The sequence below is a fragment of the Ctenopharyngodon idella genome, chromosome 19, assembly GCF_019924925.1.
Source record: "Ctenopharyngodon idella isolate HZGC_01 chromosome 19, HZGC01, whole genome shotgun sequence".
NCBI lineage: Eukaryota > Metazoa > Chordata > Actinopteri > Cypriniformes > Xenocyprididae > Ctenopharyngodon > Ctenopharyngodon idella.
In genome coordinates, this window is record NC_067238.1 from 19,090,649 (window position 1) to 19,111,398 (window position 20,750).

At 36.5% G+C, this 20,750-nt stretch overlaps 1 protein-coding gene and 1 long non-coding RNA gene across 7 annotated transcripts; one reads left to right on the top strand and one right to left on the bottom strand.

Annotated features, from left to right (window-relative positions):
• Positions 1-210: 210 nt before the first annotated feature.
• Positions 211-19,845, top strand: LOC127500461 (glutathione S-transferase A-like). 6 transcript variants are annotated; one of them, XM_051871539.1, is made up of 6 exons: positions 211-465; positions 593-658; positions 2,837-2,942; positions 3,726-3,844; positions 4,119-4,207; positions 4,319-4,794. In XM_051871539.1, exons 1-6 carry the CDS (start codon positions 298-300, stop codon positions 4,449-4,451), a joined length of 681 nt encoding a protein of 226 aa, XP_051727499.1. In that variant the 5' UTR covers positions 211-297; the 3' UTR covers positions 4,452-4,794. The 6 variants fall into 6 exon arrangements, with proteins under 6 accessions (XP_051727499.1, XP_051727501.1, XP_051727502.1 ...); XM_051871541.1 differs by lacking the exons at positions 593-658; positions 2,837-2,942; positions 3,726-3,844; positions 4,119-4,207; positions 4,319-4,794 and adding exons at positions 15,915-15,980; positions 17,554-17,659; positions 18,694-18,812; positions 19,165-19,253; positions 19,365-19,845 and having other exon boundaries at positions 219-465; XM_051871542.1 differs by lacking the exons at positions 593-658; positions 2,837-2,942; positions 3,726-3,844; positions 4,119-4,207; positions 4,319-4,794 and adding exons at positions 8,550-8,615; positions 10,192-10,297; positions 11,323-11,441; positions 11,794-11,882; positions 11,990-12,465 and having other exon boundaries at positions 220-465.
• Positions 12,042-19,740, bottom strand: LOC127500463 (uncharacterized). Its single transcript, XR_007926346.1, has 2 exons — positions 19,492-19,740; positions 12,042-12,116 (listed from the first exon to the last, which is right to left on the bottom strand). It is a non-coding gene; the product is annotated as an uncharacterized LOC127500463 (long non-coding RNA).
• Positions 19,846-20,750: the final 905 nt, after the last annotated feature.

Below are 20,750 nucleotides of genomic sequence, written 5' to 3' on the forward strand. Positions count from 1 at the left end.
ATGTTAATCAATAATAAAGACATACTCGACATTATCTTTCTTACTTTGTCATGGTGTTTGTCAGTAGGCTATGTCAAAGGTGCAAAATAGATAATTTTTGTTTTTTATTGATTAATTATTGTTATTTGTTTATTTTTATTAGCATTATTATTATTCGTTATTTTATTTCGCGAGCAGCAGTTCTACCTCCGGCCAGCAGATGGGGAATTTTCGTCACAGCCATCCGTGTGACGGAGCAAAATCCAGTGTCCGCACAGAAATAGCAACAGTTAGTGGCTAAACTCGACATTAACAGTCATGGCGCAGAATATGATGCTTTACTGGGGCTCGGGCTCTCCGCCGTGCTGGAGGGTCATGATCGCGCTGGAGGAGAAGAAGCTGCAGGGATACAAACACAAACATCTGTCGTTTGACAAGAAAGAGCACCAGTGTGCAGAAGTGAAGGCTCTCAATCCCAGAGTTCAAGTGTGTTCAGCTTCATTACGTTGTGTGTGATTTCCTATGATTGCATTACGTGTTTTCTATTTATGCAACTTTAATGAAGCGACAAAACATTTGCCAAAATATTGCACTTTTATTTATTTATTTGCAGCTTCCAACTTTCAAGCACGGAGATCTCATCGTGAACGAGTCTTTCGCCGCGTGTCTGTATCTGGAGGTAAAACTGTCATTTGTTAGAAGGGCGTGGCGAGAATCCAATGTTAGTTAAGCGTTTGTAGAATTAAATCTGTGCCCAATTTTCCCTCACACAATCCAAAACAATCCTAGAATCCATCACTCTTTGGCAAATCTTAATGACAAAAAAAGTCAAAGTTATGATATAAAAGTCGAAATTATGACATACGATGCCATACTTAAGTCAAAATCATGATAAAATAGTAGAAAGTAGAAATTATGACAAAAAGTCATAATTATGACATACTAAATCATACTAAATAATAACATGCTAAGTCATAATTGTCATTTTATGACAAAAAGTCAAAATTATGGTTCTGTCATAATAAACAAACTTTTCATGTCATAGTTTTGGCTTTTTATGATAGAATTTTGTCTATCAAACTGGGATAGGTGAGTTAAAAAATAATCACCTTGTACTCATTTTCAAGGGTTTAAAAAAAGCTAAACGCATCAAATTAAATTATATTCCGGTTCAGAGTAGATATTGGATTTGATCCTTTCCATTGTAGGCTTTCCATGTTTATATATGCTTAAATTGCATGTATATGTTATACAAGGTTCTGTCATGAAACTCTAGATGGCGCAGGCTGATAGGTCCTAAACTCAACCTGCTTGTAATCACATCATTCTCTATAGGGCACAGCTGATTCAAATACTTTAAATACTTGGTTAGCGTTTTCTGTAGAAGTCGCAGCGCGCTTTCAGAAACCCTCCACCTTGCCCAGCTCCACCTGTATAGATCTGCTATGGGTAATTCATGTAAGCTATATTGTACAGCAGCAGCATGTATTTCTTGCTCAGAGCAGAGTGTCATGTATGCATTGGCAGTAGCAAGTCCCGTACTTGTTCTGCAGCAGCAGCAATGACCAGCAGCAGCAATAACCAACCGCAGCAGCAGGAATACAGCAGCAGCAATAACAGAAGCAGCAGAAGTATAAGCAACATCAGCAACAATAACCAACAGCAGCAATAATAACAGCAGCAGCAGCAATAATAGCAGCAGCAGAAATATGAGCAACAGTAGCAACAATAACAGAAGAATCAATGACAGCAGCAATATAAGCAACAGTAGCAACAATGACCAACATCAGCAATAGCAGCAGCAGCAATATTAGCAACAGTTGCAGCAATAACCAACAGCAGCAGCAGCAACAATAACAGCAGTAGCAATGATAATAGCAGCAGCAGCAACAATAACAGCAGTAGCAATGATAATAGCAGCAGCAATAACAGAAGCAGTAATAACAGCAGCAATATAAGCAACAGAAGCAGCAGAAATATGAGCAACAATAACAGAAGCATCAATGACAGCAGCAGCAATATAAGCAACAGTAACAGCAATAACCAACAGCAGCAGCAGGAATAACAGCAGCAGCAATATAAGCAACAGTAGCAACAATGACCAACAGCAGCAATACAGGCAGCAGCAATATTAGCAACAGTAGCAACAATAACCAACAGCAGCAGCAGCAATAACAGAAGCAGTAATAGCAAAAATAACCAACAGCAGCAGCAGCAATAACAGAAGCAGTAATAACAGCAGCAATATAAGCAGCAATAGCAAAAATAACCAACAGCAGCAGCAGGAATACAGCAGAAGCAATAATAGAAGCAGAAATAACAGCAGCAACAATAACCAACAGCAGCAGCAATAACAGAAGCAGTGATAACAGCAGCAAAAGTAGCAACAATAACCAGCAGCAGCAGGAATACAGCAGCAGCAATAATAGAAGCAGCAGAAATATAAGCAACAGTAGCAGCAATAACCAACAGCAGCAATAACAGCAGCAGAGTCATAGCAGATCTATTCCGCCAAGACCAAACATATCAACATTTGTTAACAATAATATACAAAAATATATTTCAATGTTTTTGCATGCATTCTCAAATCTCAGAGTTGTCAGGACAGAAATGTATAAAGAGTTTATATTGCTTGATGGGAAGTTTTTTTGTGCTTCGATGTCTCGATGTGCTTTTCTTCATTACAATCTTAGAATGGTTATACATGGATTTATTGTTTTACTCCAAGAAAAATATCAAAACGACTTTTCAAATTGAATTTCAAGCTCGAGTAATAGTAATAATAATAGATTTTTCGTAATAAATGAACAGATCCAAACACAAAGATGAGCGTCTCGTAAATGTTTGTGGTTTCTAGAGTGCGTTCAAGTCTCAAGGAACCCGTCTGATCCCAGATGATCCAGCTGAACAGGCGCTCGTCTACCAGCGGATGTTTGAGACCAACAACCTGCAGCAGAAAATGTGTAAGAGATTTAAATCATGAACATTTAAAGCTGATTTCTCCTAGTCTGTAACTTACAATACCAGAGTTACTCGAGCACTCGTGGTTTATGTGACCATTGAAAATAATAGTTCATGACAACAAGTGTTTATTAACTGACAGCCTGATGTTTGCAACCGTTATGTCTCTTACATGTAAAACATTAAAATAACATGATTCGTTCTGTATTTGATAAAAAGGCAAAATAACACGTTATAAATGAACATGCAACATTATAACTAGGGATGCTCCAGTCAGGATTTTTGCAGCCGAGACAAACTACTGATTCTTTTTGTCATCATGATCGGCCGATCCTGATCATTCAAGCTTTATATAAGTGATATTTAATCTCTCTGTTGACTGTCACTGTGAACCCCTTACACCCTGAAGGCATTTTTAATGATTTCATGTGATTTCAAGTGGCATACTTCATAACTCAACAAAAAAAAAAACAAGGTATCATCAAGTACTTTGTCTCATTTGATAGAAAACCTTTAAAATTGTTAAAGGAAATGGATTTTGATCAAGTGATGCAATTTATTGATTTATTTTGTTACTATTCTTGCTTGTCATGATGGCTAGACAGTAAATATGACGGGTCATAAAGTCAAGTTTGGGCTTGTTCAGTCATGTTAACTGCTTCTGGGCCACAGTTTGTGCTGATATCTCAAATCAATCAAAAGTTATGGCATTTAAAACCATGGTAGCATTTTTATCAGAAGTCCAAAAACTTCTTTTATTTTGTGTTGAATTCTTGTGTGTGCAGATGACGTGGCCTTCTATGAGTGGTACGTACCTGAAGGAGAGCGACATGAATCGGCCCTGAAGAGGAATAAAGAGAATTTAATTACCGAGCTGAAACTGTGGGACGGATACTTGGAGAAGGTTGTGTTTTAAGTCAAGTCAGCTTCATCTCTATATCACTTTATACAGAATGTTTCAAAGCAGATTCACAGTAATAAACTGGAAAATAACAGAATCAGTGATGCAAACTTCATCAAATATGAGACAAATTCAGCTGTAAAGCATTAAATATCCTCCTTTATTTTATTTTCCATTTGCATTTACACGATTAACTTGTGATTAATTGCATTACAAAAGCAAAATGGATTATGAATGCCTACATCATTGAACCTTCCTCTGTTTTCCTCATTCGTAGATGGGTAAAGGGTCGTACCTCGCTGGCAAGAACTTCACCATGGCGGACGTGGTTTGTTTCCCCGTCATCGCATATTTCCCACGACTTCAGTGAGTGGATTAATAATCAATCCTTCTCCATGACACCATGTTTGATCATAATGTCAGGTTAAGGTTCGGATCAGAGGCTGGTTTAATGTTTGATCTGTTTCTGTTTGGCAGCTGTCCTAAAGAGAAATGTCCTCAACTGATGGAGTATTACGAAATGGTGAAGGATCGTCCCAGTATTAAAGCCAGCTGGCCTCCGGAATGGCTGGAAGATCCTGTTGGTCCAGACACGCTGAAGAACCTGTGAGGAACATCGAGACGTCCCCAACACCACTGTATCACATTAATAATCAGCTTTGATGTATTCAGTTATTGCCTATGCAGTTTCCTAATGTTTCAGAATAATCATTCTCTCTTAATTTAGATCTACAGCTATTAAATCACAACTCTTGTCTTGTTTAGATTGCGGCAGCTTTAATATGTCTGATGTTTTTATCATTTTTTTCTGTCACTTATCGTTGATACAGCAGACCGCATAATCTGTGCACTTTATTTTGAACAATTTCTAAAGATGAAGCTCATTGTTATTGTCTGTAATGGAAGATGAAGATGTTGTTTGGGATTAATAAAGCTTTGTCCTGTTCAGTCAAGATGAGGAAAATATTTACCATCATTACAAGAAATAAAAATATGGTTCAGTTTTAAATTAGTAGTTTGAAATAGGACTTTAATTGTTTAGATTTTAGCAGATTCATTTCAAATTAAAGGTTACGTTTCACATCTTGGTTCATGCATGTGTGCAACTGAATTCAATGACAAATGCCAAAACTTTTGCTTTAAAATTGAACTTTTTTGCTGGTTCCAACTTACAAGTATGGAGAAATCATCATTAAAGAGTCATTGTCTGCCAGAGGAAACAAAAACACATCATGTCCCATTTCACTGAGCATATAGCTGCTTTACAACCTTTAGAAAGACAGCTTAGTAAATTAGATAATGAGAAAGCTATAAAACCTTCTTTAGAATTGCACATGAAAATATTAAATCTTGGATACCAATACAATCAGATTATATATAAAAAGTTTTCAAGATCTTTAATGTTTATGAAACAAAAATATTTTGAATTCGGTGACAAGCCACACAAACTTATCTAGACAGCTACGAAAGCTGGAAGTGACCGTACAATTCATCGAATCAAATCAGAAACCGGCGCTTATTATCCCCTACAGAAATTAACAATCGATTTAAACAATTTTATGAATCACTGTACACTAGTAATACAACTGACGACCCCTCAATTATGGAGAATTTTTTAAACAGCTGTAGTCTACCAACAATAGACCAAGAGGATAGAGAATTTCTTAAAGTCACTGGTATGACCTACTTTATTTTTAGGGAATTTACAAACCCGATTCCAAAAAAGTTGGGACACTGTACAAATTGTGAATAAAAAAGGAATGCAATAATTTACAAATCTCATAAACTTATATTTTATTCACAATAGAATATAGATAACACATCAAATGTTGAAAGTGAGACATTTTGAAATGTCATGCCAAATATTGGCTCATTTTGGATTTCATGAGAGCTACACATTCCAAAAAAGTTGGGACAGGTAGCAATAAGAGTTAAATGTACATATAAGGAACAGCTGGAGGACCAATTTGCAACTAATTAGGTCAATTGGCAACATGATTGGGTATAAAAAGAGCCTCTCAGAGTGGCAGTGTCTCTCAGAAGTCAAGATGGGCAGAGGATCACCAATTCCCCCAATGCTGCGGCGAAAAATAGTGGAGCAATATCAGAAAGGAGTTTCTCAGAGAAAAATCGCAAAGAGTTTGAAGTTATCATCATCTACAGTGCATAATATCATCCAAAGATTCAGAGAATCTGGAACAATCTCTGTGCGTAAGGGTCAAGGCCGGAAAACCATACTGGATGCCAGTGATCTTCGGGCCCTTAGACGGCACTGCATCACATACAGGAATGCTACTGTAATGGAAATCACAACATGGGCTCAGGAATACTTCCAGAAAACATTGTCGGTGAACACAATCCACCGTTGCCGGCTAAAACTCTATAGGTCAAAAAAGAAGCCATATCTAAACATGATCCAGAAGCGCAGGCGTTTTCTCTGGGCCAAGGCTCAGTTAAAATGGACTGTGGCAAAGTGGAAAACTGTTCTGTGGTCAGATGAATCAAAATTTGAAGTTCTTTTTGGAAAACTGGGACGCCATGTCATCCGGACTAAAGAGGACAAGGACAACCCAAGTTGTTATCAGCGCTCAGTTCAGAAGCCTGCATCTCTGATGGTATGGGGTTGCATGAGTGCGTGTGACATGGGCAGCTTACACATCTGGAAAGGCACCATCAATGCTGAAAGGTATATCCAAGTTCTAGAACAACATATGCTCCCATCCAGACGTGGTCTCTTTCAGGAAAGACCTTGCATTTTCCAACATGACAATGCCAGACCACATACTGCATTAATTACAACATCATGGCTGCGTAGAAGAAGGATCCGGGTACTGAAATGGCCAGCCTGCAGTCCAGATCTTTCACCCATAGAAAACATTTCGCGCATCATAAGGAGGAAGATGCGACAAAGATGACCTAAGACAGTTGAGCAACTAGAAGCCTGTATTAGACAAGAATGGGACAACATTCCTATTCCTAAACTTGAGCAACTTGTCTCCTCAGTCCCCAGACGTTTGCAGACTGTTATAAAAAGAAGAGGGGATGCCACACAGTGGTAAACATGGCCTTTTCCCAACTTTTTTGAGATGTGTTGATGCCATGAAATTTAAAATCAACTTATTTTTCCCTTAAAATGACACATTTTCTCAGTTTAAACATTTGATATGTCATCTATGTTGTATTCTGAATAAAATCTTGAAATTTGAAACTTCCACATCATTGCATTCCTTTTTTATTCACAATTTGTACAGTGTCCCAACTTTTTTGGAATCAGGTTTGTAAAAAAAAACTAGAATATAAATGGAGTACTTAATTTAGTGAATATACCATGATTGACAACATGTGGATTGATACCTTGCAGCAGCCATTTTGTAAAATGCATTTTTCATGAAAATTGTCACTGGTGTTACTAATTTATAGATAAACTTTATTTAAAGCTATTCATTAAGTTCTTTTGCATAAAATAGCACTAAGATTACATGATTCTAACTTTTCTTTCTCATTGTTAATCCTCCTTTGGGCAGGTATGGCTAAATTGAGTGCAGCTGAGAAGCAACGACTTTACAGACAGCGTATTTTACAGACATTTTTAAAATGTTGTTTATGATCTTTTACTGACTGATAAGTGTCAATGATAAGTCTTTGATTGTATACCAAATGTAAAAATTTAGTCCCATCTACTTAATTATAGTTGAAGAATAAGGATCTTTGGTCCTATGTATACGTCACTGGTGATTCATTGTGTCTGTTTTTTGTCTGTCACATTAAATAAAATGTGTCATATGTGACATGGTAATAATTTTACATTCACTGAATTCTGCTACACTCAAGAATTAAGATGTAAAGGATTGCATCATTACTTGTTTTTTCAAATATTTTCATTGTTATAGCAAATACATGGTTGCGCAATTGAATTAACATTATTCAATCACACTTTTAACTAACCTTATTAAAATAAAAAAAAAACACATAATCTCCTTATTTTTTGCATTATCATTATTATTCTGTAACTCTGACTGCATGTGCTGAAAAAATTGAGAAATAATATTTCATAAAAACGTTTAAAAATGCCAGAGAAGTAAGGTAACACCAGTGACAAAAAAATGGGTACATGCGGTCTTTAAATAAATGCACACAAAAAAAAAAATCATTAAGCTGTCACTTATGTGTATTCATAAAGTCAAAGTGTAATATAATAATGTGGTCTAAGATTAAATGTTAGAAAAAGAAATACATTTTAAGACATTTTGTCATACCAAAAGTGGACGTTTCTGTAGAATGACCCTTCTATCTCCCGCCAGCAGATGGGGAATTTTAGTCACAGCCCACGACGTGTGACGGAGCAAAATCCAGTGTCCGCACAGAAACAGCAACAGTTAGTGGCTGAACTCGACATTAACAGTCATGGCGCAGAATATGATGCTTTACTGGATCTCGGGCTCTCCGCCGTGCTGGAGGGTCATGATCGCGCTGGAGGAGAAGAAGCTGCAGGGATACAAACACAAACATCTGTCGTTTGACAAGAAAGAGTACCAGTGTGCAGAAGTGAAGGCTCTCAATCCCAGAGTTCAAGTGCGTTCAGCTGCTTTTCAAGAATGATGTGATTTCCTATGATTGCATTAAGTGTTTTATACATATGCAACTTTAATGAAGCGACAAAACATTTGTCAAACTTTTGCTTTAATATTGCACTTTTATTTATTTGCAGGTTCCAACTTTCAAGCACGGAGACCTCATCGTGAACGAGTCTTTCGCCGCGTGTCTGTATCTGGAGGTAAAACTGTGTCATTAAAGAAAGGCGTGGCGAGAATCATTAAGCGTTCGTAGAAATAATTCTGTGCCCAATTTTAACTCACACAATCCATGCGGGGAAATTAAGCCTGACTGTCAACTCATTCCCACCACACAAGTCAAAATCATGATACAATAAGTAGAAATTATGACAAAAAGACATAATTATGACGTACAAAATCATAATTGAGATAAAAAGTAAAAATCATAATTATGATTAAAAGGTATGAGACATTATGACAAAAGTCGAAATTATGATTCCGTCATAACTGACTTTTTGTCCTAATTTTTAATATGTCATAATTTCAGCTCTTTATGTTAAAGGCCATTAACAAAAAGTATGTAATTCAATGTTTTTGCATACATTCTCAAATCTTGTGTGTTCCCCCAAGAAATGAGTTCGCTCGCAAAAGAGCACAAAGGTTTTGTGAGTGAATGCAAAATTTCTAGCGGAACCCGAACTCAAAAACGTTAAAATATATTTTAAACTCCCATCATATTTCTCAATCCCTGTGTCAGTTTAGGGGCTCTATAACAAAAACAAAATATGACGAAAACATCAGTGATTCATTTGTTTCTCTCGGTTTCTCTTCGGTCAGCGACATCTCACAGCAACCCAATGGATTACAGTCCAAATAAACAATAATATTAATATTGTCTATCAAACTGGGATAGGAAAGTTACAAATAATCACTTTGTACTTATTTTCAAGGGTGCATCAAATTAAATTATATTTGTTCAGAATTCAAATTGAATTTTATCCGTTCCAATGTAGTCTTTCCATGTTTATATATGCTTATATTGCATGTATATGTTATACAAGGTTCTGTCATGAAACTCTAGATGGCGCAGGCTGATAGGTCCTAAACTCAACCTGCTTGTAATCACATCATTCTCTATAGGGCACAGCTAATTGGTTCCTGCTGTATCAGTAAGCCAGTGAGCATGCGTGCTCAACCTTCAGCGCGCTTTCAGAAACCCTCCACCTTCCCCAGCTCCACCTGTATAGATCTGCTATGGGTAATTCATGTAAGCTATATTGTGCAGCAGCAGCATGTCTTTCTTGCTCAGAGCAGCGTGTCATGTATGCATTGGCAGTAGCAAGTCCCGTACTTGTTCTGCAGCAGCAATAACAGAAGCAGCAGAAATATTAGCAGCAATAACCAACAGCAGCAATAACAGCAGCAGAGTCATAGCAGATCTATTCCGCCAAGACCAAACATATCAACATTTGTTAACAATAATATACAAAAATATATATTTCAGTGTTTTTGCATGCATTCTCAAATCTCAGATAGTTGTCATGACAGAAATGTATAAAGAGTTTATATTGCTTGATGGGAAGTTTTTTTGTGCTTCGATGTCTCGATGTGCTTTTCTTCATTACAATCTTAGAATGGTTATACATGGATTTATTGTTTTACTCCAAGAAAAATATCAAAACGACTTTTCAAATTGAATTTCAAGCTCGAGTAATAGTAATAATAATTGATTTTTCGTAATAAATGAACAGATCCAAACACAAAGATGAGCGTCTCGTAAATGTTTGTGGTTTCTAGAGTGCGTTCAAGTCTCAAGGAACCCGTCTGATCCCAGATGATCCAGCTGAACAGGCGCTCGTCTACCAGCGGATGTTTGAGACCAACAACCTGCAGCAGAAAATGTGTAAGAGATTTAAATCATGAACATTTAAAGCTGATTTCTCCTAGTCTGTAACTTACAATACCAGAGTTACTCGAGCACTCGTGGTTTATGTGACCATTGAAAATAATAGTTCATGACAACAAGTGTTTATTAACTGACAGCCTGATGTTTGCAACCGTTATGTCTCTTACATGTAAAACATTAAAATAACATGATTCGTTCTGTATTTGATAAAAAGGCAAAATAACACGTTATAAATGAACATGCAACATTATAACTAGGGATGCTCCAGTCAGGATTTTTGCAGCCGAGACAAACTACTGATTCTTTTTGTCATCATGATCGGCCGATCCTGATCATTCAAGCTTTATATAAGTGATATTTAATCTCTCTGTTGACTGTCACTGTGAACCCCTTACACCCTGAAGGCATTTTTAATGATTTCACGTGATTTCAAGTGGCATACTTCATAACTCAACAAAAAAAAAACAAGGTATCATCAAGTACTTTGTCTCATTTGATAGAAAACCTTTAAAATTGTTAAAGGAAATGGATTTTGATCAAGTGATGCAATTTATTGATTTATTTTGTTACTATTCTTGCTTGTCATGATGACTAGACAGTATATATGACGGGTCATAAAATCAAGTTTGGGCTTGTTCACAGTCATGTTAACTGCTTCTGGGCCACAGTTTGTGCTGATATCTCAAATCAATCAAAAGTTATGGAGTTTGGAACCATGGTAGCATTTTTATCAGAAGTCCAAAAACTTCTCCAAACCTCCTGATCCGAGTGTTTTACTGAACATAAGCATACGCCACAAAGCATAAAAATATTTCTAATTACATAGAATAAGTAACAAGTAATAAGATCCTGGATGACTGATTATCTTCCAGCGCTGTTTCAGCTGTGGCTCTGTACGGTAAAGAAGAAATCAACAGTACATTTGTACGACCCATATCAGCAGTCTAGAAAAAGCAGTTTTGTTTCACACTGAGCGGACGATGATCAGCCAGTTATTTTGTGTTGAATTCTTGTGTGTGCAGATGACGTGGTCTTCTATGAGTGGTACGTACCTGAAGGAGAGCGACACGAATCGGCCCTGAAGAGGAATAAAGAGAATTTAGTTACCGAGCTGAAACTGTGGGACGGATACTTGGAGAAGGTTGTGTTTTAAGTCAAGTCAGCTTCATCTCTATATCACTTTATACAGAATGTTTCAAAGCAGATTCACAGTTATAAACTGGAAAATAACAGAATCAGTGATGCAAACTTCATCAAATATGAGACAAATTCAGCTGTAAAGCAGCTCTAAAAAGATTTTGTCAGCAGGTAACGCAGTAAAACTCACAATGGATAAAATATCGTCCTTTATTTTATTTTTCCCATTTGCATTTACACAATTAACTTATGATTAATTGCATTACAAATGGATTATGAATGCCTACATCATGTCTGGTTAGGATAAAAATTGAACCTCAGTCTGTTGAACCTTCCTCTGTTTTCCTCATTCATAGATGGGTAAAGGGTCGTACCTCGCTGGCAAGAACTTCACCATGGCGGACGTGGTTTGTTTCCCCGTCATCGCATTTTTTCCACGACTTCAGTGAGTGGGAAATCAATCCTTCTCCATGACACCATGTTTGATCATAATGTCAGGTTAAGGTTCGGATCAGAGGCTGGTTTAATGTTTTATCTGATTCTTGTTGGCAGCTGTCCTAAAGAGAAATGTCCTCGACTGATGGAGTATTACGAAATGCTGAAGGATCGTCCCAGTATTAAAGCCAGCTGGCCTCTGGAATGGCTGGACAATCCTGTTGGTCCAGACACGCTGAAGAACCTGTGAGGAACATCGAGACGTCCCCAACACCACTGTATCACATTAATAATCAGCTTTGATGTATTCAGTTATTGCCTATGCAGTTTCCTAATGTTTCAGAATAATCATTCTCTCTTAATTTAGATCTACAGCTATTAAATCACAACTCTTGTCTTGTTTAGATTGCGGCAGCTTTAATATGTCTGATGTTTTTATCATTTTTTTCTGTCACTTATCGTTGATACAGCAGACCGCATAATCTGTGCACTTTATTTTGAACAATTTCTAAAGATGAAGCTCATTGTTATTGTCTGTAATGGAAGATGAAGATGTTGTTTGGGATTAATAAAGCTTTGTCCTGTTCAGTCAAGATGAGGAAAATATTTACCATCATTACAAGAAATAAAAATATGGTTCAGTTTTAAATTAGTAGTTTGAAATAGGACTTTAATTGTTTAGATTTTAGCAGATTCATTTCAAATTAAAGGTTACGTTTCACATCTTGGTTCATGCATGTGTGCAACTGAATTCAATGACAAATGCCAAAACTTTTGCTTTAAAATTGAACTTTTTTGCTGGTTCCAACTTACAAGTATGGAGAAATCATCATTAAAGAGTCATTGTCTGCCAGAGGAAACAAAAACACATCATGTCCCATTTCACTGAGCATATAGCTGCTTTACAACCTTTAGAAAGACAGCTTAGTAAATTAGATAACGAGAATGCTATAAAACCTTCTTTAGAATTGCACATGAAAATATTAAATCTTAGATACCAATACAATCAGATTATATCTAAAAAGTTTTCAAGATCTTTAATGTTTATGAAACAAAAATATTTTGAATTCGGTGACAAGCCACACAAACTTATCTAGACAGCTACGAAAGCTGGAAGTGACCGTACAATTCATCGAATCAAATCAGAAACCGGAGCTTATTATCCCCTACAGAAATTAACAATCGATTTAAACAATTTTATGAATCACTGTACACTAGTAATACAACTGACGACCCCTCAATTATGGAGAATTTTTTAAACAGCTGTAGTCTACCAACAATAGACCAAGAGGATAGAGAATTTCTTAAAGTCACTGGTATGACCTACTTTATTTTTAGGGAATTTACAAACCCGATTCCAAAAAAGTTGGGACACTGTACAAATTGTGAATAAAAAAGGAATGCAATAATTTACAAATCTCATAAACTTATATTTTATTCACAATAGAATATAGATAACACATCAAATGTTGAAAGTGAGACATTTTGAAATGTCATGCCAAATATTGGCTCATTTTGGATTTCATGAGAGCTACACATTCCAAAAAAGTTGGGACAGGTAGCAATAAGAGTTAAATGTACATATAAGGAACAGCTGGAGGACCAATTTGCAACTAATTAGGTCAATTGGCAACATGATTGGGTATAAAAAGAGCCTCTCAGAGTGGCAGTGTCTCTCAGAAGTCAAGATGGGCAGAGGATCACCAATTCCCCCAATGCTGCGGCGAAAAATAGTGGAGCAATATCAGAAAGGAGTTTCTCAGAGAAAAATCGCAAAGAGTTTGAAGTTATCATCATCTACAGTGCATAATATCATCCAAAGATTCAGAGAATCTGGAACAATCTCTGTGCGTAAGGGTCAAGGCCGAAAACCATACTGGATGCCCTGTGATCTTCGGGCCCTTAGACGGCACTGCATCACATACAGGAATGCTACTGTAATGGAAATCACAACATGGGCTCAGGAATACTTCCAGAAAACATTGTCGGTGAACACAATCCACCGTGCCATTCGCCGTTGCCAGCTAAAACTCTATAGGTCAAAAAAGAAGCCATATCTAAACATGATCCAGAAGCGCAGGCGTTTTCTCTGGGCCAAGGCTCATTTAAAATGGACTGTGGCAAAGTGGAAAACTGTTCTGTGGTCAGATGAATCAAAATGTGAAGTTCTTTTTGGAAAACTGGGACACCATGTCATCCGGACTAAAGAGGACAAGGACAACCCAAGTTGTTATCAGCACTCAGTTCAGAAGCCTGCATCTCTGATGGTATGGGGTTGCATGAGTGCGTGTGGCATGGGCAGCTTACACATCTGGAAAGGCACCATCAATGCTGAAAGGTATATCCAAGTTCTAGAACAACATATGCTCCCATCCAGACGTGGTCTCTTTCAGGAAAGACCTTGCATTTTCCAACATGACAATGCCAGACCACATACTGCATTAATTACAACATCATGGCTGCGTAGAAGAAGGATCCGGGTACTGAAATGGCCAGCCTGCAGTCCAGATCTTTCACCCATAGAAAACATTTGGCGCATCATAAAGAGGAAGATGCGACAAAGATGACCTAAGACAGTTGAGCAACTAGAAGCCTGTATTAGACAAGAATGGGACAACATTCCTATTCCTAAACTTGAGCAACTTGTCTCCTCAGTCCCCAGACGTTTGCAGACTGTTATAAAAAGAAGAGGGGATGCCACACAGTGGTAAACATGGCCTTGTCCCAACTTTTTTGAGATGTGTTGATGCCATGAAATTTAAAATCAACTTATTTTTCCCTTAAAATGACACATTTTCTCAGTTTAAACATTTGATATGTCATCTATGTTGTATTCTGAATAAAATCTTGAAATTTGAAACTTCCACATCATTGCATTCCTTTTTTATTCACAATTTGTACAGTGTCCCAACTTTTTTGGAATCAGGTTTGTAAAAAAAAACTAGAATATAAATGGAGTACTTAATTTAGTGAATATACCATGATTGACAACATGTGGATTGATACCTTGCAGCAGCCATTTTGTAAAATGCATTTTTCATGAAAATTGTCACTGGTGTTACCCATTTATAGATAAACTTTATTTAAAGCTATTCATTAAGTTCTTTTGCATAAAATAGCACTAAGATTACATGATTCTAACTTTTCTTTCTCATTGTTAATCCTCCTTTGGGCAGGTATGGCTAAATTGAGTGCAGCTGAGAAGCAACGACTTTACAGACAGCGTATTTTACAGACATTTTTAAAATGTTGTTTATGATCTTTTACTGACTGATAAGTGTCAATGATAAGTCTTTGATTGTATACCAAATGTAAAAATTTAGTCCCATCTACTTAATTATAGTTGAAGAATAAGGATCTTTGGTCCTATGTATACGTCACTGGTGATTCATTGTGTCTGTTTTTTGTCTGTCACATTAAATAAAATGTGTCATATGTGACATGGTAATAATTTTACATTCACTGAATTCTGCTACACTCAAGAATTAAGATGTAAAGGATTGCATCATAAAGTCAAAGTGTAATATAATAATGTGGTCTAAGATTAAATGTTAGAAAAAGAAATACATTTTAAGACATTTTGTCATACCAAAAGTGGACGTTTCTGTAGAATGACCCTTCTATCTCCCGCCAGCAGATGGCGAATTTTAGTCACAGCCCACGACGGATGACGGAGCAAAATCCAGTGTCCGCACAGTTACAGCAACATTTCACGGTTGAAACTCGACATTAACAGTCATGGCGCAGAATATGATGCTTTACTGGGTCTCGGGCTCTCCGCCGTGCTGGAGGGTCATGATCGCGCTGGAGGAGAAGAAGCTGCAGGGATACAAACACAAACATCTGTCGTTTGAAAAGAAAGAGCACCAGTGTGCAGAAGTGAAGGCTCTCAATCCCAGAGCTCAAGTGCGTTCAGCTGCTTTTCAAGAATGATGTGATTTCCTATGATTGCATTAAGTGTTTTATACATATGCAACTTTAATGAAGCGACAAAACATTTGTCAAACTTTTGCTTTAATATTGCACTTTTATTTATTTGCAGGTTCCAACTTTCAAGCACGGAGATCTCATCGTGAACGAGTCTTTCGCCGCGTGTCTGTATCTGGAGGTAAAACTGTGTCATTAAAGAAAGGCGTGGCGAGAATCGTTAAGCGTTCGTAGAAATAATTCTGTGCCCAATTTTAACTCACACAATCCATGCGGGGAAATTAAGCCTGACTGTCAACTCATTCCCACCACACAAGTCAAAATCATGATACAGTAAGTAGAAATTATGACAAAAAGACATAATTATGACGTACAAAATCATAATTGAGATAAAAAGTAAAAATCATAATTATGATTAAAAGGTATGAGACATTGACAAAAAGTCGAAATTATGATTCCGTCATAACTGACTTTTTGTCCTAATTTTTAATATGTCATAATTTCAGCTCTTTATGTTAAAGGCCATTAACAAAAAGTATGTAATTCAATGTTTTTGCATACATTCTCAAATCTTGTGTGTTCCCCCAAGAAATGAGTTCGCTCGCAAAAGAGCACAAAGGTTTTGTGAGTGAATGCAAAATTTCTAGCGGAACCCGAACTCAAAAACGTTAAAATATATTTTAAACTCCCATCATATTTCTCAATCCCTGTGTCAGTTTAGGGGCTCTATAACAAAAACAAAATATGACGAAAACATCAGTGATTCATTTGTTTCTCTCGGTTTCTCTTCGGTCAGCGACATCTCGCAGCAACCCAATGGATTACAGTCCAAATAAACAATAATATTAATATTGTCTATCAAACTGGGATAGGAAAGTTACAAATAATCACTTTGTACTTATTTTCAAGGGTGCATCAAATTAAATTATATTTGTTCAGAATTCAAATTGAATTTTATCCGTTCCAATGTAGTCTTTCCATGTTTATATATGCTTATATTGCATGTATATGTTATACAAGGTTCTGTCATGAAACTCTAGATGGCGCAGGCTGATAGGTCCTAAACTCAACCTGCTTGTAATCACATCATTCTCTATAGGGCACAGCTGATTGGTTCCTGCTGTATCAGTAAGCCAGTGAGCATGCGTGCTCAACCTTCAGCGCGCTTTCAGAAACCCTCCACCTTCCCCAGCTCCACCTGTATAGATCTGCTATGGGTAATTCATGTAAGCTATATTGTGCAGCAGCAGCATGTCTTTCTTGCTCAGAGCAGCGTGTCATGTATGCATTGGCAGTAGCAAGTCCCGTACTTGTTCTGCAGCAGCAATAACAGAAGCAGCAGAAATATTAGCAGCAATAACCAACAGCAGCAATAACAGCAGCAGAGTCATAGCAGATCTATTCCGCCAAGACCAAACATATCAACATTTGTTAACAATAATATACAAAAATATATATTTCAATGTTTTTGCATGCATTCTCAAATCTCAGAGTTGTCAGGACAGAAATGTATAAAGAGTTTATATTGCTTGATGGGAAGTTTTTTTGTGCTTCGATGTCTCGATGTGCTTTTCTTCATTACAATCTTAGAATGGTTATACATGGATTTATTGTTTTACTCCAAGAAAAATATCAAAACGACTTTTCAAATTGAATTTCAAGCTCGAGTAATAGTAATAATAATAGATTTTTCGTAATAAATGAACAGATTCAAACACAAAGATGAGCGTCTCGTAAATGTTTGTGGTTTCTAGAGTGCGTTCAAGTCTCAAGGAACCCGTCTGATCCCAGATGATCCAGCTGAACAGGCGCTCGTCTACCAGCGGATGTTTGAGACCAACAACCTGCAGCAGAAAATGTGTAAGAGATTTAAATCATGAACATTTAAAGCTGATTTCTCCTAGTCTGTAACTTACAATACCAGAGTTACTCGAGCACTCGTGGTTTATGTGACCATTGAAAATAATAGTTCATGACAACAAGTGTTTATTAACTGACAGCCTGATGTTTGCAACCGTTATGTCTCTTACATGTAAAACATTAAAATAACATGATTCGTTCTGTATTTGATAAAAAGGCAAAATAACACGTTATAAATGAACATGCAACATTATAACTAGGGATGCTCCAGTCAGGATTTTTGCAGCCGAGACAAACTACTGATTCTTTTTGTCATCATGATCGGCCGATCCTGATCATTCAAGCTTTATATAAGTGATATTTAATCTCTCTGTTGACTGTCACTGTGAACCCCTTACACCCTGAAGGCATTTTTAATGATTTCATGTGATTTCAAGTGGCATACTTCATAACTCAACAAAAAAAAACATGGTCTTGTTTGATAGAATTTTTTTTTTGAAGAAAATAGATTTTGATCATGTTTGGAGGTTCTTATGTTACATCACTGCTGAGAAAACCCCAGAAAAAGTGATGCAATTTATTGATTTGTTACTATTCTTGATTGTCATGATGACTAGACAGTACATATGACGGGTCATAAAATCAAGTTTGGGCTTGTTCAGTCATGTTAACTGCTTCTGGGCCACAGTTTGTGCTGATATCTCAAATCAATCAAAAGTTATGGAGTTTGGTAGCATTTTTATCAGAAGTCCAAAAACTTCTCCAAACCTCCTGATCCGAGTGTTTTACTGAACATAAGCATACGCCACAAAGCATAAAAATATTTATAATTACATAGAATAAGTAACAAGTAATAAGATCCTGGATGACTGATTATCTTCCAGCGCTGTTTCAGCTGTGGCTCTGTACGGTAAAGAAGAAATCAACAGTACATTTGTACGACCCATATCAGCAGTCTAGAAAAAGCAGTTTTGTTTCACACTGAGCAGACGATGATCAGCCAGTTATTTTGTGTTGAATTCTTGTGTGTGCAGATGACGTGGCCTTCTATGAGTGGTACGTACCTGAAGGAGAGCGACACGAATCGGCCCTGAAGAGGAATAAAGAGAATTTAATTACCGAGCTGAAACTGTGGGACGGATACTTGGAGAAGGTTGTGTTTTAAGTCAAGTCAGCTTCATCTCTATATCACTTTATACAGAATGTTTCAAAGCAGATTCACAGTAATAAACTGGAAAATAACAGAATCAGTGATGCAAACTTCATCAAATATGAGACAAATTCAGCTGTAAAGCAGCTCTAAAAAGATCTTGTCAGCAGGTAACGCAGTAAAACTCACAATGGATAAAATCTCGTCCTTTATTTTATTTTTCCCATTTGCATTTACACAATTAACTTATGATTAATTGCATTACAAATGGATTATGAATGCCTACATCATGTCTGGTTAGGATAAAAATTGAACCTCAGTCTGTTGAACCTTCCTCTGTTTTCCTCATTCATAGATGGGTAAAGGGTCGTACCTCGCTGGCAAGAACTTCACCATGGCGGACGTGGTTTGTTTCCCCGTCATCGCATATTTCCCACGACTTCAGTGAGTGGATTAATAATCAATCCTTCTCCATGACACCATGTTTGATCATAATGTCAGGTTAAGGTTCGGATTAGAGGCTGGTTTAATGTTTGATCTGTTTCTGTTTGGCAGCTGTCCTAAAGAGAAATGTCCTCGACTGATGGAGTATTATGAAATGCTGAAGGATCGTCCCAGTATTAAAGCCAGCTGGCCTCTGGAATGGCTGGACAATCCTGTTGGTCCAGACACGCTGAAGAACCTGTGAGGAACATCGAGACGTCCCCAACACCGCTGTATCACATTAATAATCAGCTTTGATGTATTCAGTCATTGCCTATGCTGTGTTTCCTAATGAAGAAACCAACACAGACATCTTTCTTACTAATCAATTTACACCTACAGCTATTAAATCACAACTCTTGTCTTGTTTAGATTGCGGCAGCTTTAATATGTCTGATGTTTTTAGCATTTTTTCTGTCACTTTGATACAGCAAACGCTTAATTTGTGCACTTTATTTTGAACAATTTCTAAAGATGAAGCTCATTGTTATTGTCTGTAATGGAAGATGAAGATGTTGTTTGGGATTAATAAAGCTTTGTCCTGTTCAGTCAAGATGAGGAAAATATTTACCATCATTACAAAAAATAAAAATATGGTTCAGTTTTAAATTAGTAGATTGAAATAGGACTTTAATTGTTTAGATTTTAGCAGATTCATTTCAAATTAAATTAAAGGTTACGTTTCACATCTTGTTTCATGCATGTGTGCAACTGAATTCAATGACAAAACTTTTGCTTTAAAATTGATTTAAAACTTTTTTGCTGGTTCCAGTTTTGAAGTATGGAGAAATCATCATTAAAGAGTCTTTGTGAAAAACACGTCCCATTTCACTGAACATATTCAAATATAATTTATCACCAAAAATAAAAAATGATTTGTAAGCTGAATACGTTCATAGACCCGTGTTCAAGTCATTGTATGAATTAGATGTTTTAATCAATAGAGACAAAATTAGTTTGTGGAAATATATATATATAATTTTTTCTTTGTGGTTTTGATTCTGATGAAGCGACTATGAAAAGAAACACGAATCTACCCCGAACAGAAAGAAAAGAGTTTAAAGTGGAGATGAAACTGGGACAAATACATATCATTTTGAATGGTTCATCTGTTGCAATCCAGTTATAAAAGTAGAAATATGCTTTAATTTCTTAAATAAACCATAGTGGAATTATAAAGTTCAAATATCCACATTATTTATTATAATGTGCATTATAATATTATTAACCATGGTTTTACTACAAATTATAATAAAATAACATGGTTAATATAGTTAAACCATGGTGATGGCAAATTAACCATGGTTTTGCTACACTAACTATGGTTACTACACTTTTACTATAATAAAACAATGGTTACTACATTGTTACTATTGTAAAATATAGTTAATGCACCTTTACTATTATTAACCCATGTTACTATATTTTACTATAATAAACGTAACCATTGCATTCTTG